This window comes from Zootoca vivipara, chromosome 8, assembly GCF_963506605.1.
Source record: "Zootoca vivipara chromosome 8, rZooViv1.1, whole genome shotgun sequence".
NCBI classification, from domain to species: domain Eukaryota; kingdom Metazoa; phylum Chordata; class Lepidosauria; order Squamata; family Lacertidae; genus Zootoca; species Zootoca vivipara.
In genome coordinates, this window is record NC_083283.1 from 83,767,424 (window position 1) to 83,790,158 (window position 22,735).

The 22,735-nt window shown below is 41.7% G+C and overlaps 2 protein-coding genes across 3 annotated transcripts in view; both read right to left on the minus strand.

The window, feature by feature from the left end:
* LOC118079391 (protocadherin alpha-5) overlaps positions 1–22,735 on the minus strand; it is a 117,556-nt gene that overhangs the window by 90,298 nt on the left and 4,523 nt on the right. Inside the window, exon 1 of one of the 2 annotated variants that reach the window (XM_060278122.1) lies at positions 15,997–18,605. The exons of the other annotated variant lie outside the window; for it this stretch is intronic. Within the exon in view, the coding sequence (XP_060134105.1) occupies positions 15,997–18,366 (2,370 nt within the window). The 5' untranslated portion in view covers positions 18,367–18,605. Of the gene's footprint in view, positions 1–15,996; positions 18,606–22,735 lie in introns of those variants that run through there. 2 annotated transcript variants of the gene reach the window in all.
* Positions 6,501–10,461, minus strand: LOC118079392 (protocadherin alpha-3-like). The gene has a single exon (XM_060278125.1). It carries the CDS (start codon positions 10,109–10,111, stop codon positions 7,670–7,672), a length of 2,442 nt encoding a protein of 813 aa, XP_060134108.1. The 5' UTR covers positions 10,112–10,461; the 3' UTR covers positions 6,501–7,669.

The following is a 22,735-nucleotide window of genomic DNA, read 5'->3' on the forward strand; positions in this document are numbered from 1 at the left end:
ATCATTGTACACTCTCAAACAGCAGCTTGTGTCCATACTACACGTTACAACAGCTGTGGGTAATGTAATTATAGCTATTTCTTTGCTACAAAGAACCACTGGGAGCAATGGAGGCACCTCACTTAGCACAACTGGGGCACTGCCTACCCTAAATCTCCAAACCCACCAAAACTATAGCCCAGTTCCTCCTTTGTTCCTTACATTCCTATTAAATACACTTAGAGACCCTCTGGAATTGTTTTTGCCCATCTACTGTGCAGGCTAATCATCTCTGGGCCAGGCACAACAATCCCAATGGGACTTTAAAAGGTTTGTAAATACTATAATAAATTCCACTAGAAGTGCTTTCTGGAAGGTAGCAGATCCTTCTGAACCTCCTTCCTTTTACCACTTTCCCCAGTGGATTAAACTACCAACCAATCAGGATTCTCTCAGAAATGCACTGAAACCTCCACAGGGTTTGGGTAGGATTTTAAATGACCTTCCCAACCCCATCAGTTGCTTGCATGCATTTCAATCTGAGCCAATCAGATGCATGAATTTGTGGTCCGCCTGTTACTCTCCTCCTCCTTTGTGTTGCTATTGTTTCACATTTGCAAGGCAGGAAACTAAAACAGGAAACACAATCTTGCCCCCCCCCCTTCTGTGGAAAGCAGCAATATATCTCTTTTGAGTTCATGGGTCCGGATTTATTACTGGTATATAAATGTTAAAGGAGAGGAGTGGCAGTAAACTATTTCAAAATCCTATTTGCTGTCATGGGAAGGGAAGAGAAGGAAATATCAGACCACTCATAGGGAGGAGGGAGTAACCTGGCCTTTTTGTGTACTGCAAAAGTAGGAAGGGTGAGAGGATATTTCTACATTCCCAGAAGTGGAGAAGAGCTACCTTTTGTGGGGAAGCCAGTCTCTCCAGCTTTCTTAGGACCTCTAAATATCACTAGCATTTTCAACCTTTAGGTTGGATACTCTATACATCATGCTGCTAACTTTGTACCGTAAATAAAATTGTCAATATAATACCTATTGTTTTCCTTGGGCCGTTTGAATATGCTTATTAGCATTCTTTCTCTCTGACTCATGCAGCCTTCAGAATTAAAGGATCTGGAGATTTTATATGCAACATAATTGATTCCAATTGAGGATAAACAGCAATAAATTATTATAATTACAATAAAAACTTAGCAGAGGTGTCAGGTTTTTTCCTGGGCCAAGGAACAGGCCTTCTGTGATAGGTGAGCTGTGAAAGCAAGAGGCCCCTTGTGAAAACAGACGATTGCAGTGCCTTAGAGGCTAACAAATTCATTATGACAATCTGATTCTGTGGCTGTCAATATTGCCTCGTTATCCAACCCCGTTAAAAATCAGTATGCTGTGATCTACATATTGCACTCTGGTGTTCTAGCCACATATCGAAGTCCTTACAAAGCTATCTGGCTGGTACAGCTAAGGCAAACTAGTTTCATGAGGTCTACAGTACATTTGGTAAATTATGTGCCCAATAATCACTTTTGCTAGCCAGTTCCAAGAATTAAGCGCCCAGGAGCAGGGCTAGCCCAAAGCATTCAGCTATCCAAGGTGAATTAAAACTTTCCCTGTTCTGTCATATCGTATGCTAACCATACAATAGTACAAAAGGCTGCAAATGAGTACTTACTTGTTTGAGAGCAAGCTCCATTGAACCTAAGCAAGCATGTACAGGATCAAGGTACATAGCATCAATAGTTGACTGGGATGTAATGGAAACAGAAGAGAAACTAAAATTGAAAGAATTTGAAGAGATCCGAGAACATGTTAATGATTGGTTACAATATTTTCAAGTAAATGAGGGTTTTAAAGAAGACAAAAAGAAAGGATTTAGTTATACTTTATCTAGATTTCAAAGAGAAATTGTAGAGGATAATACTAAGTTACTGAAGAAGTTGTACAATTTATTGTTAGTATGGGAAACCAAAGAGGAAGAAGTCAAATGTGTAATGATTAAATGGGCACAAGATCTAGGATACAACTTACAAATGAAAGACTGAGGGGAAATTATGGAAAGTTGATTTAAAATTTACCGCATGCACAACTCTGAAAGAAAACTACATGAAAATGATGTATTGATTGTATTTAACTCCTGATAAACTTGCAAAAATGTATAGAACAAGCTCTAATAAGTGCTGAAAGTGTATGTGGAGGCTTTTAATGTTTAATAGATTATTTTATTTCATTTTTCTGTTGTAAGCCACTCAGAGTGGCTGGGGAAACCCAGCCAGATGGGAGGGGTATAAATAATAAATTATTATTATATATTATTGTTATTATTATAAAAAGTTATTGGGAAACTTGCAGATGTTCAAAATAACTTTTGTTAAAAAACCAGAAGCATTTTTGTTAGGAATAATAGGATATCAATTACCAAAAGAATGAAAAAATTATTTATGTATGCAACAACAGCGGCTCGGATTTTCCTCAGAAGGACAAGGAGTCTCCAATGAAAGAAGAATGGCAAGTCAAGCTTATGGATTATGCAGAAATGGCAAAACTTACGGGAAGAATCAGAGACAATGATAATGAAGACTTTAAAAAAGACTGGGAACCTTTCATGTTGTATTTATAGAAATATTGCAAAGAAATGGACTCACTAGCAGGGTTTGATTAAACACTTGCAAGTAAGAAAATAAGATCAAAGGTTAAGAAAGGATAAGATGGAATGAAATTGATTGTAAGATGTAATCATGAAAGAAAATTTGGTACAAAAATGATAAGAAGTTAAGAGCATTAAAGTATAATAATATAAAAATAAGATAACAATTAAGCAGAAGTAGTAAATATTTAAAGAACCAGAAGGGGAAGTTGGAGGAAGTCATGGGGAGGGGGGGAGTTTCTTTTCTTTTTTTATGACAAATGTTGTGTCGTGTTGATTGATTGCATATAAAATTGTTAAATTCAATAAAATTGCTTTTAAAAAAATAGTTGGCTGGGATGTTATTTTAATGGCTATCTGTCACTACTTCCTCCTGTTGCACCAGAGGAATCCTTATAAAGGAGCTTACATGTTAATCTGTAGCAGCAAAACAAATACATATTCTTATGACACCTTAAATATTAACATATTTATTATGGGGAAAGCTTTTGATGAAGCACCTGATGAAATGGACTATTAAGGTTTACGGTACAATAAATGTGTTAGTTTTTAAGATGCTGCAATAATTTTAAAGTATAAATCAGTATGGAGGTGTAGGTCCTAAGTGGTTTTGGCAGTCCTGCCTATAAAGGTAAAGGTTAAAAATTGCCATTCGTGTCAGTGGACCATCTTTGAGCTTGTTCTAAAGGTAGGCCGAGGACACTGCATGAGATTCCAGGGCTGGTTAATAAGCACTTAAGCTTTGCATTGACTAAAATGATGGTTGATGCAATCATGTACATAATTACATAATAAAACAGATAGTAATTTCAATGCACATAATCGCCTGCACACATTATTTGCATAGTGGAAAACAACAGCAAAACACAGCAAGACCTGCAGCAAGAGCAAACTAAGCATTTGGAACAGTCTTTACAAATTGCAGGCATCCAATTTGAAAGAATAGATTACGAATGCCACTCCAATGTCATGACAAATTGGAACCTCAAAACTTTGTTTTGGGGGGTGGGGAGATGGATTCCGAGGCAGACAATTTTGCATGATCAGATAAACCTATAGGGGTGGAGTGAATTCAGAGCGATGTAGTTTGGAATGCATCCTATTACGCAGAAGATCAGATAAGCCATATACAGATCCAATGTGTAGACATTACAGTGGAACTATTCATCCTTTTGAGCTACTCAATGGCAATTAGAACTCAATTCATGTTTGTTTTTTACTGCATTTAAAGGTAAAGGTAAAGGGACCCCTGACCATTATGTCCAGTTGCGGACGACTCTGGGTTTGCGGCGCTCATCTCGCTTTACTGGCTCCGGGTCATGTGGCCAGCATGACTAAGCCGCTTCTGGCCAACCAGAGCAGCACACGGAAATGCCATTTACCTTCCCACTTGGAGCGGTACCTATTTATTTACTTGCACTTTGATGTGCTTTCGAACTGCTAGGTGGGCAGGAGCTGGGACCGAGCAACGGGAGCTCACACCACCGCAGGGATTCGAGCCACCGACCTTCCGATCAGCAAGCCCTAGGCTCTGTGGTTTAACCCACAGCGCCACCTGCGTCCCATTTACTACATTTACTTTATTGCAATTATCTCTGCAGTTCCTCAAACAATCATTAAATCAATGCTCTGCTAATCAAGGGATGAAGTTTGATGTGAGATATGTAACAATACATTTGACAGCACAAATGCCATTAAATTCATACCATAAACGTCTTATGTGATGTTACCTTGCATCCTGAATTCCCTTTCCTTAATTGCAGGTGGTTGTTTTTAATATATCATACAGATAATTTTCCAGAAAGTCCTTGTATTTCAAAATTAGTACCACAAACTGTGTACTAATAGTTCATTCAATATCTAACTAGATATCAGCTGTTTTCAACCGATTCCCTGTTTCCTGGCTGTATCATTATGATCAATAACTGACAGTTCATATTGGCTCAACCCAGAGTTTGGCATCCTTATTTCACCCAGGGCTGGCCCAAAACATTTGGCTGCCAGAGGTGGACCAGCAAATGGCACCTCACATCCTAATAAAGAGAGCTAGCACCCAAGGCCAACCAAGTTATTTTAAATAAAAAAAATTCCTTCCAGTAGCACCTTAGAGACCAACTAAGTTTGTCATTGGTATGAGCTTTTGTGTGCATGCACACTTCTTCAGATACAAGTTATTTTAGCAACTGAAGCAAAAAATTCTACAAGCACATTATAGTCAACCTTCCAACATCTTTTGAGAGGCCCTACAGAAGACCCCCTCCTTCAGTCCCCAAAGTATACGTGCAAATCAACAGTGGTGGTTTTTAAATTTATTTTTAATATTCAGTTAGCAAATCATAAATCAAACAGCTCCCTCCATCTGTGTGTCTTTGCTTTGGGGCATATTCCCCTTTTACCTTTTATCAAGTACCCCCCCCCCCCGCTTTTTGTTGTACTTTAACAGCTGCTGGTATTTCTTCAAAAAGGCTCCCAAATGCCTAAGACGTTGTTGCATCCCAATTTGTGTTATGGAAATAAAGCTCAATTAATTTATTTTAATGCTATAGGATTTAATGCTACAATGGATTGCAGGGTGGGATACAATAAAACTATATTTAAAATAGCAAATCAGTTGTAATCATGAGAGAGCAGTTAAAATCAATAAATACTATCAATGGTAAAAAATAACATAATGGAATCTCCTGCACTCTCAATTGAACAACTTAATGAATCTCAAATGCTTGAGTAAAGAACCATGCTTTAAGTTGGCATCAAAGCGAAAACTGAGTCAGAAGCTGCCATTCCTTAGAGTGGATCTGATGCTACCATTGAATAGGCTCTCTCTGGTATTGCCACATGGTATTCAACTCCTGGCAACAGGACACTGAGAAGGGCCTCTCCAGAAGAACTTAGTATTCGGGCAGGGCAATGTAGGGAGACATTCTTTCAAGTACTTAGGCTGCAAGTAATTTAGGGCTTCATAAATCGCCACTAACACCTTGATTTCAGACAGGAAGTGCATTGGCAGCCAGTACAGTTCCTTCAGGAACAGCTGGCTGACCCACTTAACAACCTGGCAACTGCATTCCATAGTAGCTGAAGCTTCCGTCTTCAAGAGAAACACCACACCAAGTGCATTACAAAAATCCAAGCAGGTGGTTGTCAGAGCATGGATTTCTGTGACAAGGCTATCTCTGTCAAGGAATAGCCATTGCTGGTGAGCCAACAGAAACTAGCCAGATGGATGAAAGCTAGTAATTTACTAGCAGCTGAGAAGTGTCAGTTGAGTACCTTAGGGATGGTATATAATGTTGGCCACACACACACACACAAAAACTGAATGGGAACCAAAAGACAAGTCCTTCTAACTTTCTACCACCAGTGGTGTTAATATTCTTTCAGAGTTGTCCTTACAAATTCATTCTAAGATCCTAACTACATGTTACATTTTTTTTTACAAAAATGCTTTTTTTGTAAAATATTTTTTGCGATACAAAACAAACAAATGTACAGGCATACCTCAAAGATATTGTGGGTTCAGTTCCAGAGCACCACAATAAAGCAAGTATAATAATAATAATAATAATAATAATAATAATAATAATAATAATAATAATTTATTTATACCCTGCCCATCTGGCTGGGTTTCCCCAGCCACTCTGGGCGGCTTCCAACAGAAAAATAAAACACAATAATGATTAAACATTAAAAGCCTCCCTGAACAGGGCTGCCTTCAGATGTCTTCTAAAAGTCTGGTAGTTGTTTTTTTCTTTGACATCTGTTGGGAGGGCGTTCCACAGGGCAGGCGCCACCACCGAGAAGGCCCTCTGCCTAGTTCCCTGCAACTTGGCATCTCGCAACGAGGGAACCGCCAGAAGGCCCTCGGTGCTGGACCTCAGTGTCCGGGCAGAATGATGGAGGTCACACTTCTTTTTTTATTTCCCAGTGATATTGAAGTTATGTTTACACTATATTGTCATCTATTAAGCCTAACTGCAGGGGCAAGAGGGGTAAAACCCAGCTCCAGCCCTAGACTGTTCCACTCCCAAGGCCAGATGAGGGGCAGTGGCTGGTGGGGAGGGGGGCTCCCTTCCCCTGGAAGCAGCCAGGCTGCCTGCAGCTGCACCCATATCCTCATAAGGAGCAATATCTGTGAAACGCAATAAAAGGATGTGTGCCTGTATTTTAACCTTATTAATGGATGCTATTTCTAAGGGGGTAATTCTGAGCAAAGAAACAAGGCATGCTTAACTATTACCCCATCTATCACTTCTTCACTCTAAGTTGCCTTCCCTGCCAAATGTTCCCCTCTGAATGGAGTCCCCAAAGCATTTGCCATTGCAAACATACATTTGGAATTCTGCAAGAGAGAAAACAACAGTGGGGAACAGAAAAAGCAACTGGAGGGGGAAAGAGTTAAGCACCTTCACTTGCCTTATTTTAATCCTTTCTTAAAATACACCCCAAAAAGAACAAATCGTGTCTTAGATTGACACTAAATTATGAATTAATACAGACTTAAGCTTGTCAGTGGATGTGTGTTCATTCACAATAAGTCATTCATTCACCGAACAGCAGTTCTCCCTTGGCTATGACAGCTACAAAGGACATTAAAGGAGGACATTAAAACAGAGTGGTAATATCTGAAGTAAAGCTTTGAAGTCTACAAATCTTTGAGCAGCATTTGCCTTGGAATCAACAGAACAAAAATGCACAGAAATGGATAAAAAAATTCTTAGGTGCCTTATTAGGTGGTTGCAGTTAATGACGGAAGAATGAGCTCAGCCATCTATCAGCTATGAAAAATAATGAATCGAGAGATGAATTAACAAATTTAAAAATTAAGCCCGCTATATAATTTCCCATTTCAGCAAAACAAAAAAAGTCCCACATTATCTAAGCAACACCATAAACAAGTATTGCAAATTTCACTTTGAAACAGAGTTGTACAAAGTAAATGCAAAATTGTTTAAAATTAATCATAATAACCCCCCAAAAGACACGCTTGGGGGGAACCAGGAATCTCATTCTCTAAGACAATTTCAATGGGAAAATTTACTTTTTATGTTGCTAGTGACTCCACATGATAACACATCAGAAAAATTAAAGAAAGCAAACTTTCATTACATCTCACCTGCCCAGATATATTTGGGACCAGCTCCTTTCCATTCTGCAGTTCCCCATTCTCTGAAAAGACTGGTACGTTGGGGGTAAAAACCATGAGGTCATTCCTGGCACCAGCCTCCCCAGCTGGAGCTGCCAGGATGTGGCTGTGGCGATTTGAATAGGACCAGGTGCCCACTTCGCTGGCACAAACCAGTGTGGCTGTGCCAGGGCCATACATCACGGGCTCCTTGGGTTGACACTGGCATCGCAGAGCCATGTATACTATAATCACAAGCAGGAACAAGCTGGACACCGAACAAATAGCGATGATCAGGTAGATATTGGAGTTGTCCGCCAAGGATCCTGAGTTCACTCCCAACATGGGAAGCCAGGTATCAGTGCGAACAGCCTGAGCACTTGATATCAGTGATACACTGAATGTGACTGTGGCTGACAACACTGGTTTGCCATGATCCTTCACTACTATCACCAGATTCTGGCTGCTGCCGCCTTCTGTCTCATCCAGGGCTTGGGTTGTACTGATCTCACCACTGTATAACCCAACGCGCCAAAGACCACTTTTGGCATCATGCAATTCATAGCGCAGCCATGCATTGTAGCCTGAGTCAGCATCCAAGGCACGGATCTTTCCCACTACATGTCCAGCTTCCAGTGGGACTGTCAGCAAGATGGGAGCCTCCTCTGGTTCAGACACTGCTGGTGCATTATCATTATCATCCACCACAAAGACCTGAATAGTCACATTGCCACATAGGGAAGGCAGCCCAGCATCCTTGGCCCTCACTTGGAACTCCAGCAGCTTCAGCTCCTCGTAGTCCAAGGGTTGCAAGGCATAGACCTTCCCACTCTCTGAATGCACCGAGATGTAGCTTGTCAGTGGCCAAAGCTTGTCATCCATCCAGTAGCTAACCAGAGCATTCTCAGCCACATCTAGGTCTGAGGCAGACACCGTGAAGATGTGAGCACCCGGTGGGTTGTTCTCCTTCACAAAGACCATGTAGGAGGGCTGTGCAAATGTAGGCGCATTGTCATTCACATCACTGATGGGCACAACCAGACTGCTGCTGGTTGACAGCAATGGCTCCCCTTGATCTTGTGCCATCACCAACAGTCTGTATTCAGCTACTTTCTCCCGATCCAGAGGCTGAGCTATCACCAGTGAATAATAATTCTTGAAGTTGGACATCAGCTTGAAGGGGAGCCCAGGTGGCCACAAGGAGCAGCTTACTTGCCCATTGGCACCAACATCTCTGTCAGAAATGCTGAGCAGGGCCACCACTGTCCCTAGTGGGGAGTCCTCTGGCACCGGCACCGACAGTGATGAGACTGATATCTCAGGAGCATTGTCATTCACATCCAAGACCTCAATCAGGACTTTACAATGTCCTTTCATTGGTGGGGAGCCTTTGTCTGTTGCCTCTACCCCAATTTCACCTAACTTAATGCTTTCAAAATCAAGTTCTCCATTTAATATGATTTGTCCATTGCTTGAATCTAAACTAATCAGTGCACCTAAATTCTGTGGGTTAACACTTCGAATGGAATATATAATGTCTTTGTTAATTCCTTCATCGAGATCTGTTGCATTGAGACAGATTATTAATGTTCCTAATTTTGCATTTTCAAAAACTTTAACTTGATACACAGACTGATTAAAAACGGGTGCATTATCATTTGTATCCAGCACACTGATTAGCAACTGAGCTGTGCCAGTTTGCTCTGGTTTCCCTCCATCAGTGGCCGTAAGCAATAAATTGTATACGTGAGTTAATTCTCGATCAAGAGGTTTCTTTAACACAAGAACTAAAGACTCACCATGCTTCTCATTGTTTTGAACATCCAAGGTGAAATACTCATTGGGACTGAGTTTGTAGCTGAGATGAGCGTTTGAACCGATATCGTCATCAGAAGCTCCCTCTAGTGGGAAGGATGAACCTGGAAGTCTAGATTCAGGAACATTCAGGTTTTGCCCAGCAGCTGGGAATATAGGAGCATTGTCATTGATATCCTTGATCTCTACTTCCACATGAAAGACTCTCAAGGGTTTATCCAGGATCACCTCCAGGTGAATCATGCATACAAGGATCTTGGCGCACATCTCTTCTCGATCTATCCTGGAATTAACAAATAAAATTCCATTTTGGACATTTACCTCTAAGTAGTCCTCATGGCCTTGGGATATCATCCGGAACATCCGAGGCATAAGCTCCTCCACCTGCAGCCCCAGATCCTGGGCAATGCGGCCCACAAAGGTGCCATGCTGGGATTCTTCCAGGACAGAGTAATGGAGCTGCCCACTCCCCATCAACCAGACTCTGTGGATTAGAATCAGCTGCAGCAGCCAGCTCTTCACCAGGGGGCATTGGTTCAAAGACATTGTAACGGTAGGTTTTATCCCTGCTTTGGGGAAAAATTAATCCACTCTCCAGCGTCAGCATAAAATGGTGGGGAATAGGCAACTGTTACGCTGCAGTTATCCATGCCATCACCCTGAGCTTCTTGCAGTCTCTTGTTCTTTCTGAATTGCTGGGAGGGGCTTTGCCTGAAAAGAGTATTTTGATTTTCAGTGGGTAGCGACATCTTGTGACAATTGGTATAAATGCCACACAGGTATTTTATTTTAAATTTTCCTCAATTCTTAGATTAATTTCATTATTACCTTCTGAAATATATGTGTAGTTCATTGCTATTATTTTCTGGTGTTTTTCCTTGCAAAGTTAACTTGTGTTTTTTGGGGTATATAATTTTAATACCTATGAATAATCATAGTAGAATCAAACAATTAGGTAGATTACATGTTGGTTTCAATTACAGTGGTACCTCGGTTTACAAACACAATTGGTTCCGGAAGTCTGTACTTAACCTGAAGCGTACTTAACCTGAAGCGAACTTTCCCATTGAAAGTAATGGAAAGTGGATTAATCTGTTCCAGACGGGTCCGTGGAGTACTCAACTTGAAGCGTACTTAACCCGAGGTATGAGTGTAATTGGTTCCGGAAGTCCGTACTTAACCTGAAGCGAACTTTCCCATTGAAAGTAATGGAAAGTGGATTAATCCGTTCCAGACAGGTCCGCGGAGTACTTAAACTGAAAATACTCAAACCGAGGCGTACTTAAACCGAGGTATGACGGTATCCAAAATAGAGCTCAGTCAGAGTATTGTGGCTTCCACAGGTTATATTTTCAGCTACTTACATTAGAAGACTTTTATGCTGCTATCACAAGACATACCACACTGTTGAAAAGTTTACATTGTATAGGTCTGTGATACTGAGTCAACTGCATTCCTTCAGAAGAGATCAACTAGGCATTACTTCTGGGACCACCATGTCTAGCAGTCTTCTCTCCTTTGCCTAATCACATGAGCTGACACATGAAAAAAAAAAGGCAGAGAACATTGGAAAAACCCTGCTGGATCCAACTCAAAATTATTTTAGAACCTCAAACTAGGGACGCAGCCCAGAACTTGCAACCCAGCCTATTCCATCTTGCCAGGTATAATCACTGAGAGCCAAAAAGCTAATACAGAAATTGCTAGACAAAGGCTACGTACACGACATACATTTAAAGCATGTGACTTCCCCCCCCAAATTCTAAAAACTGTAGTTTCCACCCCCAAGCTACAATTTCCAGTGCCCTTAACTTTCTAACCACTACACCACATTGACTGACTGGAAAATTAGTGTTCCTTCCCTTTAAAAAAAATAATCATAAAAAAGAAATAGCTCTATCCTATATTCAATCGGACAATAGTTTTAAGGCTATTATTGAGCCATTATTTGCATCCTCCTGCACTTATGCACTACAGTGGTAAAAAGAATACAACAGTACTGGGGAAGTAACTAGTTAATAATTGTATCGTCCCCAAGCAGCAGGGCAAGAAGAACTACCCCTCCTTGACGTTTGCGTTATTGATAAGATGGCTGATAGCTGAGGCTCCAATACTTTGGCCACCTCATGAGAAGAGAAGACTCCCTGGAAAAGACCCTGATGTTGGGAAAGATTGAGGGCACTAGGAGAAGGGGACGACAGAGGACGAGATGGTTGGTCAGTGTTCTCGAAGCTACCAACATGAGTTTGACCAAACTGCGGGAGGCAGTGCAAGACAGGAGTGCCTGGCGTGCTCTGGTCCATGGGGTCACGGAAGTCGGACACGACTAAACGACTAAACAACAACAACACCATGCTTCATTAGAAAGTAGCAATGCCTGCTTTTACTCCCAACCCACTACTGCAGCACATACACGTGACTGCCTTGCTGCTGGCCTATTATTTATTTATTTATTACTATTTTGAAATATTTATATGCAACTTGTCCCAGAAACGTTTATACCCACCAACATTTCTCCACTGAAAATAAGGGGATCCAAAGGAAAAGCAGGACATTCCAGGATCAATTCCGGGATCAAATCAGAAACCAGGATGGCTGCTGTAAATCCTGGACTGTCCCTTGAACATAGGGACACTTGGAGGGTCTGAAATTGTTGCCTACAGATCAATAAAGAGCTCAGGAATGTCCTTTTTCTTTTGTTACAGCACAGCAGTGGGGGATTTTTTAAAAAAGTTATGTCGGGGGAGGGGGAATCCCATGTTGCTTGGCTTTAGCTAAGAAACCTCCAGAGTTCTTCAGAACATTGCAGGCATTGTTGGAGACAGACTCCCATTATAAGGCCTATCAGAGAACACAAACAAGCATTGGAAAAGCATGTGTAAAGCTGCAAGGTTTTTTTTTAAAAAAGCATTCAAGAATACACAGCAGTCAGTCACCTCTTAATTATTTTAAGGTAAGAAAGAGCGAGAGCTAAACACCTGAGCGCACACATGTCAATGGGATTATGGAGGAAACTGAATCCCTTTTACTTCCACCACAAACAGCCCCTGAAACTACAGTATCTGCAATTTGGCAGGTTTGATCCATTGGGGGTGCGGGGCTCCTGCACCTGAAACTTTCATCCACCTTGGCCAAAAAAAGTAAAGTTGTAGCCATTTTTAGATTTTCTATTATAGTGAATGTGGAACAGAGAGGCTTGTTTTATACAGAGCAGCTCCAACCAACTCAAATTACAGATCAAATCAGAGAGAACAGAGAGCGACTCAAAAACAGATCAGAATTTTCAAGAATGCCAGAATAGATACTTGGTATCATGGAGGCCATGCAGACCCCTCTTATCTGCCACCTCAGAGGCTCAGACATCCAGCCCAGATCTCACTGATTTAACTGGCGAGGATGTGCACAGATCAAGCAAACTTCTTCCCTATGACCACCTGTATGTGCCTGACAAGCGTAAAATAATATTTGCACCAAGTGTTTTCATTGGTAGATGAATCAATTAAAGCTATAGTCCTCTGCACATTTCCTGGGGGTACGCCCCATCCAACATGGTGTAACTTTCTGTTATTGCTGTTGAACAAACATGTTTAGGATTGCACTGAACAAAATGTTAATTTAGCCGAGAAGAGCAGTTTTAGTGTGAGATAAAATTTTAACCAAGAGCAATAGGCATCCTCTTTTTATTTTATGACGCTGTTTTAGTTTTGGTGTGATGCTGTACATAGAAAATGAAGAAGACACAACTGTAAATGGATTTGCCTTCTAACACTCTTGTCAGTCACCCTGAGTCCCTGTCAGGGAAAAAGGTGGGATACAACAACAACAACAACAACAACAACAACAACAACAACAACAACAACAACACCCAGTGGTAGGTGCTGTTTATTAAATTGTAAGTTGTCATATATTTGTAAGTTATTGTAAGTTACCGTATACTTTCTTCCTTATCTCAATCAGGCATTTACCTGTATACAATATTGAGCTTTTTCTTTTAAATGTGGTTGTGACTGTATTTTAATTAGGTATATTCCAAAGTGATTTCTTTTTTACTTAATGCACACCAAATAAAAATTCAGATATACTTTTACGTTTACTTTATTATCAGCGGCAAGAAAGTTGGTTAAAGGTGGCTTAAGGAAACTGGGAGATTTTATTCAGCGAGGGTATATTCACAAAAATATCTAGACAGGAGTATAAACTAGAGATTATGGGCCTCTAATAATACAGTCCTTTACATGGCTACCCAGAACTAATCCCTATGTAGTTCGATTGGACTTATTCCCAGGTAAGTGAATTTGGCATGTAGTCTCTGGTGTTTCCTTAAATGGTCCAGTTCTGTGTGTGTTTGAAAAACCGTATTCAAAATTATTTCTGCAATCAAATGAGAAAATCCATCCTGTTTGTTCTGCTGGATCCCTTTGCAGCTTAGGCACTATTGGCCATGGTATCCTTCTGGACCAGGCATCCCCAAACTGCGGCCCTCCAGATATTTTGGCCTACAACTCCCATGATCCCTAGCTAACAGGACCAGTGGTCGGGGAAGATGGGAATTGTAGTCCAAAACATCTGGAGGGCCGAAGTTTGGGGATGCCTGTTCTGGACTGCCTGGCTGTGATGAGTTTGAAAGGCATTGTTTTACAGTAGTTCTGTTTCTTCTTATAGGGAAGGTTTCAGAACATGGTGCTGGGGGACTCCTGTTTAGGTCTTTGGCCAATGGCCTATAGTGTGTCTGTCAAAATTCCACATTGTTTCCTCACATTTCATGAAACTGCTGGGTCAGGTGTCCAGGAGTTTGAGGGTTCATTATCACCAATATGCTGATGACACCCAACTCTATTTCTTTTTTCCGTTTAAATCCAAGGAAACTGCCTTCCAAATTAGTGTCTGATATTAGTAATGGACTGGAAGATGGTACAAAAACCGTAGATTCAGCCAGGCAATAGAAAAGGCAAGCTGGAGAAATGGGGTTCAGCCTGCCTTGGATGTAGTTGTACAGTACTTTGCTTGAAGACTCAGCTTTGCAGTTTGGTTACACTCCAGGATTCAGTCCTGAATCTGAATGCTCAGATTTTGGTGGTGGACCTGGTTATCTGAAACATTATATTCTTCCATATGAGCCTGCACAAATTTTAGGATCTTCAAGAGAGGGCTTTTTTTTTGCCTCACCAACATCTGAAGCACATTGTGTAGAAACCCAAAAGATGTACCCAGTGGCTACTCCCAGGCTCCCTCTTTCAGTGACACATTCACGATTTCCTGGAGTGTACCCATAATATATTGATGGGAAGATATTATACGTGAGGAAGAGCAAAAATTGTGAAGTCACACTATTTTTGTTGCTGTTGTATGCATGCTCGTGTGCATTTTAACACTTTACCTTTGTGAGCCACCCCAAAAACTGTGCTAATGGGTGGTCAATATAAATACAGTAAAATTTTAAATAACTAAATTAAAACTCCAAGCAACCTTTCAGCATCCTTAGACTATAATAAATGGAACACATCTACACAATATCGGCAAGACCATAGAAGAACAGCTAATTTACGAAACTCAACACCACAGCCATATCAGTACAAACATGAGCAATTTTATCCTTGAGGTGTTTAGCAAAAAATATTGCCAGAGGTTGCTGAGGCGTCATAAGTTCTGTCTGAAAGCCCACATGAAGCACCTTTCTCACCACATGAAACAGATGTGCTGGACACAGATGTGCACGGTGATGGGAAAATAATTGCTTTGTTACTATATCTGCCACAGAGTACAGTAAGTTCTAAGATGAGCTCCAGAAAAATGAGGGACCTAAATGGACTTGAGGTGGTGGGAGATGGCACAAACTGACCAGGGATTCGACAGAACCACCTGCCATGTCATGAGGAAAGTCTCCAAAAATGAAACAGAAACCATTCAGAGCCTCCTCTTTCTGAAGGTGGACCATCTAAACTGGTCCTTCATTCCTGTGTAGGTTTGAGGGATGGTTTGAGGTTTCGTTAGGATGCGTTGATAATGCTTGATACTTGGCCACAACTCATATGCTACACTGTTCCTTATTTTAATTCAAAAGCCAAATAACCAATATTAAACACAGTCATGCGCTGATTGTCCAAATACTCTGAACAGAAAGAGAAGCCTGTTTCAGGGGTATTCTTGCTTCCAACAGCAGCAAAAACACTGGCTGTTTTTACATCCAAAAGATCACCTTCACAGGTATAACTGCTATCAGGCCAATGGCATTTGCCTATAAAATAAGAATAACACTACCTCCACCCCTGCAACATTCTCATTAAAGTCTACCAAAAATCATAAGTGTGAATCAAAGAAATACTTTTAATTATTGAAAAGTCAAATACCAAACCGTGTCACACAAGCCAAAACATAATAGGTATTTCATAGTAGTAGTTTCATTGATCATAGGATCAATTCTCATAACTCACCTGCTCAGATGAATTTGGAACTGGTTCCTTCACAATTCCCACTTGCCCATTTCCCACACAGGCTGGAATGCTGGGGCTGAAGACCATGAGGTCACTCTTGGCACCAGCCTCCCCACCCATGCCCGCCAGAAGATAGCTGTGACGATTTGAATATGACCAGCTGCCCACTTCGCTGGCGCGGACTAGCGTGGCTGTCCCAGGACCGTACACCATGGCCTCCTTGGCCTGGCAACGGCATCGCAGCGCCATGTATACTATGATCGCCAGCAGGAACAAGCTGGACACCGAGCAGATAGCAATGATCAAGTAAACATTGGCATTTTCCATCAGTGACTTTGGACTGCCTCCCTTCCTTGAAAGGTGAGCATCGCCATGGACAGCCTGGGAATTCATCACCATGGACACACTCAAAGTAGCTGTGGATGTCAAAGCTGGCTTGCCATGGTCCTTTACTAGTACGAGAAGTCTTTGGCTGTAGCTGCCCTCTGTGTCATCCAGGGAATGTGTGGTGCTGATCTCCCCACTGTATAATCCCACACGCCAAGGGCTGCTGATTGCCTCGTGCATCTCATAGCGCAGCCATGCATTGTAGCCAGAGTCAGCATCCATGGCATGGATCTTGCCCACCACCTGTCCAGCAGCCACAGGAACAGTCAAAGAGATGGGAACCACTTCTGTCCCATACACTACAGGAGTGTTATCATTCTCGTCCACCACAAAGACTTGCACCGTCACATTGCCACACAAGGAGGGCAGCCCAGCATCCTTGGCCCTCACTTGGAACTCCAGCAGCTTCACCTCCTCGTAGTCCAAGGGCTGAAGAGCATAGAGCTTCCCACTTTCTGAGTGCACCGAGATGTAGCTCGACAGGGGCCAGAGCTTCTCGTCCAGCCAGTAGCTGATCAGGCTGTTCTCAGCCACGTCGGGATCCGAGGCAGACACTGTGAAGATGTGAGCACCGGGTGGGTTGTTCTCCTTCACAAAGACTGTGTAGGAAGGCTGAGCAAAAGCAGGTGCATTGTCATTCACATCACTGATTGGCACCACCAAGGTGCTGGCGGCTGACAGTGATGGAGTCCCTTGGTCCTGGGCAGTCACTACCAGCCTATACTCAACCTCTTGTTCCCTATCCAGGGGCTGAGCTAGCAACAGTGAATAATAATTCTTGAAGGTGGAAAGTAGCTTGAAGGGGGTTCCAAGTGGCCATAAGGAAGTGCTCACCTGTCCATTGGCATCAATATCCCTGTCTGATATGCTTATCAGGGCCACCACCATCCCCAGAGGGGAGTCCTCTGGAACAGGTACCAGCAGGGACGTCACTGAAATTTCAGGTGCATTATCATTCACATCTAGAACCTCAATCAAAACTTTGCAATGCCCTGATAATGGGGGATTCCCCATGTCTTTGGCCTCAACTTGTATTTCATAAAAATTCTTGTCTTCAAAATCCAGATTTCCTTTCACGTGAATCTCACCAGTCTTTTGATCAAGTACGAACTTCTCTTTTCCATTTGCAGGAGAAAAAGTGTTTGATGTATATGTGATCTCCTTATTTGTTCCCTCATCTAAATCGGTAGCATTTAGCTTAATTACTAATAGCCCATTATCTGAGTTTTCTAATAAATGGACTTTGTAAACTGACTGGTTAAAAACAGGAGGATTGTCATTTGCGTCTAGCACTTTGATTATCAGCTGGACTGTGCCAGTGAGCTGGGGCTGGCCTCCATCCACTGCTGTGAGTAAAAGATGGTGAGCTGCACATTCTTCTCTATCAAGAGGTTTGTTTAAAACAAGAAATAAAGATGCACCACGTTCATGATTTTCTATTGTCTCTAGACTGAAATGTGGATTTGTGCTAAGTCTGTAGCTGAGTACTGAGTTTGCACTGATGTCTGCATCAGAGGCTCCCTCTAGAGGAAAACGTGAATCACGAGAGGTATACTCTGCAATAGTAAATTGCTTTTCTGTTACAGGGAAAATGGGGGCATTGTCATTTATGTCGGTGATCTCCACTTCCACATGGAAAACCTTCAGAGGTTTATCTACAAGGGCCTCCAGGTGAATAACACACACAGCACTCCTGTCACACAACTCCTCCCTGTCAATCCGGGAATTCACAAATAAAATCCCATTCTGCACATTTACCTCAAAATAGTCCTCCTGTCCTTTGGACACCATTCGGAACAGCCGAGGCACCAGCTCTCCCACTTCCAGCCCCAAGTCCTGGGCGATGCGGCCCACAAAGGTGCCATGCTGGGATTCCTCTGGCACAGAATAATGGAGCTGGCCGCTCCCCATTTCCCAGGCTGTGTGGAGCAAAACCAGCTGCAGTAGACATCTCCTTACAGAATTTGTCTTCCATGCAAGCATGACAAACTCAGCTGCAAATCCCAGCAATGTCTTTCTTGCCTTTTTTTTCGAGGAAGTGATGAGCAGAGTCCCAGACGTTTCCTCCAAACCAATGGCTAAGAGATCAGTTGACTCTGGTATGGCAGCTAATGTTTGAAGTCTCTGCTATGAATTTGACAGACAGGATATTCAGCACATTTGAGGGAGGAGCTCTGAATTTTCAGTCTTCCTAAAAAAAAACTCATTAGACAACAGTGACACCTTGTGACTGAGTTTTGAACTGGAGAAGCAGACTATTTATTACCTTTTATGTTTTCAAGTAATTGTTTATAATAATCCTGTGCCAATACATACCATTTGATACAGTTTTACTTCCAAGTAAATTCCTTAGCCTCCATTTGTCTTTCTATTCAAGTTTCATTTATTTTATTGTATTCCATTAACTCAGCTCCTTTTTGGAATCTTTCCCCCCTTTATGTCAGGTATGCACCATCACGGTCTTCATTCTTCATCTACACACTCTTAGGTGTCATATGTACTTCCAGAAGGAAAAAAACTTCCATCTTCTTCCGAAGATTCACATGGCATTCCCTGGTAAAACTGCTGTGAACTGTCATGTCCTTTTTACTTTCCTTTTCTGGTAGAATTTTTTTGGGGGGTGGGTGGGTGGGTGGGTTGAAATGTTATCAGCTTCCCTTTTTCCAGCTCCATTGTTAGGGGTGTCTCTCACATGAACACATGCCCCCACACAAACACACTAGACATATGAAACTGCTTTATACTGAATCAGACCATTGGCCATCCAGTCTATCATGGCCTGCTCTGATTGGCAGCATGTCTTCAGGGTCTGCAGAATAATTCATTCTCATCCACTTCTGTCTGGAATTGAGTGGGATTTTGTGCACACATCCGTATAAAGCATGAGCCTCCCAAGGATATTTGCTAGCTTCTACATTCCTTCCTTCCTCTGCTTTGCATGCAATTTGTTGTTCATTTTGTTGTCAACAAGTGAAAATGGGTTGTGAATAAAAGCTGCCCCCACCTGCCCCAGGAATACTGGTTCTTGGTTGAGTGGCTGCTTCTTTCCTTCCCTGTGGTGTCATTGCCTCTTTCCGTGTTTGCCATTGCTTAGAGGGGAGTCTAATGTTTTTATTGAAATTCAAAGGATTTTCTGGGACCAAGAAATACTGTTGCAATGGATTTCAGATTATGTAACACCAAAGGGTATAACTGGAGTCTCCTTCTTTGGAGGTCTTTAAGCGGAGGCTTGACAGCCATCTGTCAGGAATGCTTTGATGGTGTTTCCTGCTTGGCAGGGGGTTGGACTGGATGGCCCTTGTGGTCTCTTCCAACTTTATGATTCTATGATACAGCATGGGATTGTAAAGTAATACCAGTAAATCGAGATGGGATAGAATACCGTCTCCTTTTTAGCCAAGAGGAAGACATCAAGATGCCCAGTGACAGACTGCTGGATTAGATCTCCTAATAGTTAATTCCTGAGAAGTTTTGAACATGGCAATTCTGATCCATTTGAGACTTCTGTTGCAAGTACTTTCAATATCTCTGAGGCTTATCAGTCCATGAATACAAGTTTCACACGAACATTCATTTTATATTCTCTGCTCAGGATAATGGAAACAACATCTGGAATGTGTGGGACTAGAGAAAAACTTTTGATAATCTTTAGCAGGAAGGGAGAGAGGGCAGTCCTTTTCTGTTAGCCCTTAAGGCTGCCTGTTTAGCGCAAAGACAAAGGTTCGGGCTGCTTAGGCTGGAATGGTCATACTATATGTTTCCATAATCTGAAAATGAGGTGGGGGGAAGCTTCTAGATAAGAACAGATCAGACCAAAGGCCCACTTAGTTCAGCATCCAGTTCTCATGGTGACCAACCAGATAACTAGGGGAAACATATAATCAGGATATGAACACAACAGTGGTCTTCTATTTGTGTTTCCCAGCAAAGGGCATCCAAATGGCCTTTGATACCAGAGGCGGCACATAGTCCTCGTGAGTATTAGCCCCTGATAGCCCCATCCTCGATGAATTTGCTGAATCAGCTCTTCAAGCTGTCCAAGTTGATGCAATGATGCACATTGTGTGGTGGTGAATCCCAGAGTTGAACTAGGCACTGTGCGCTTCCTTTTGTTTATCCTGAATTTCCCATTTTTTGGCTTCATCGGTCACTCTGACCTGCACATCACCACTGGACGTTTTACGGTCGATTGGTGATGTGCCAACTACAAAATAAACACCTCCACCAAAACACCACAGACCAGGATACAGATAAAATAAAACGAAATTGCTTTATTGTGTATTCATATGCTTAATGGTTGCAGTACAAATCTTAGGTTGTTCTAAATTTCAGATGGTTCCTATACCGGCCTATTACCGCTAATTATAAATTACCGGCCTATTACTGCTAAAGTCAACTAAGTAAATATTTATTAATAATCTCCCAACTTTGTATCCCGTCTGACTAAATCACCACCTATTCTCCTTCCTCAATATATTAAATTAGCTCTCTCTGCATATAACCAACCACTCCTAGCTCAACACCAACTGACTCCAACCTCAACTGACTCCCCCCTCAACTGACTCTCCTAACTGCCACTCGGGAGGGGTTTTTATCCCTGGGCTGAGCCCGCCCCCGAGGGTTCTATCTGCTCTAAGCTTAACCCCTCACATGCTGGGTCTTGTCTCGGTGGTGAATCGCCACACCCCCAGGCTCTAGTATTATGAGAAAGGGAGAAAAGGGTCTCCTTCTCCACACCATGCATGATTTTGTACACTTCAGTCATGCCTGTTCAGACGGAGGAATTAATAAGGTTTGGGGGAATTTCTCCTCCACCTACGTACTTTGCATGTTTTAAAATACCGTAAATACCCTACAAAACACTTCAAAGAATGGTCTGTCATGCATATTTTAAGATGACACCAAATGCAAAATGTGAAAGAGATGAATTTGAAGGTCCTGTCTCATCATAGCCTGTCTCTTATTACTCATGAAATTCTAATTCTGCCTATGACAAGAAAAGAAACTCACCTTTATTCTCACCGCCCAGACCCTTCCCTGCATTCATAAAATGAGTTCAAGGTGTTTAAGAAGAAATTTGCTTTCCCAACCACCACCTCTGTACTAGGGCCTGGGTTGTCTTTACAGGTGATTTTTTAAAATCCAGTCTAATTTGCAATGTACAGGAGATGAAAAAGCACACACACACACCCCAAAAATCTCCATTTAAATAAATAAAGAGTAGTCTATGTCATAAATGCCTCAGAAATTAATTTCTGTGCCAAATGGTACTAAAATTTAGGGTTCCATTTCATACATCCCCCCTAGTTAAAACCACTTGTTCTGGAATAAACTAGAAAAAATGCTGTACTTTATAGAGTTAATTCTAAAGGATACAAAAAGAGAGGCTGGTGATCACTTCAGTAGGGGCCACATTAAATGAAGCTGCTTCTGAAAGGGAAGTGTTAAGTGGCCATCTGTTTCATGAATATAATCATGTTACAATTGATGGATGTAGGACTTCATCTCAAGGCCTCCAACTGGGTTCAAGGCTGACATGAGAGTCATGGTAGGCATTGTCTCATATATGATTTCTTTTTTAAAAGAACACTAAGGTGCTTTGTTCATGTATCTGCTAGCATATTAACTTGGTGGCTGTACCTTTATCTTTCTCTTTAGAAATCACAGAATGAATTCTGATCAATTACAGCTTTTCTTTGTATTCCCTGTTATTGACATAGAGCCTTCTCGAAAATGTCATTTCTTGTTTCAGCCCCTAAATTTTCCTTGGGACCATCTTCATCCATAGATATCCCAATTCCCCAATCAATTCTATACCTTTAGTCATATTTAAGCTTCCAATATGGAGTTTTCCTTGCAAAAGGTTCAACAGAAATACTCGCCTTCCTCTCATGTCAACCATGTGTTGACCAGATGATCTTGGAAAACCCACTGCCACCTAGCCCAGAACACTGCACTCTGAACAAGCCAAGTGGGCCTTTTGGGTTGCACACAATGTAAACGGTTTTAATGCTTCTTTCAATGTATTGCTTTTTATTGGTGTATTGTAATATATTTTTGTTGTATTGTGATTTTAAATTGCTGTAAGCTACTCTGACAGGTGCATGGGTGGTAGAAGGACAATACAGGGGTTTTTTTATACAGTTAAATGTATCTGTTTTATTTAATCTTCTGTGCATTGAAAGTTTCATTTACTTGATTTCTCTTTATGGGCTATCTAGCAAATGACATCTGTTTGTGGGTGTTTGGGTGTTTTTAAATGTATAAATATTTGGTTTGATCAGTAGATTATCCATGAATGAATTCCATAGAAGCAAGCTACTCCATGGCTGGGCTTTGGAAGAATGCTAGA

Coding starts and splice junctions, on each gene's coding strand:
- LOC118079392 (XM_060278125.1), bottom strand. CDS start 10,111: ATGTCTTTGAACCAATGCCCCCTGGTGAAGAGCTGGCTGCTGCAGCTG.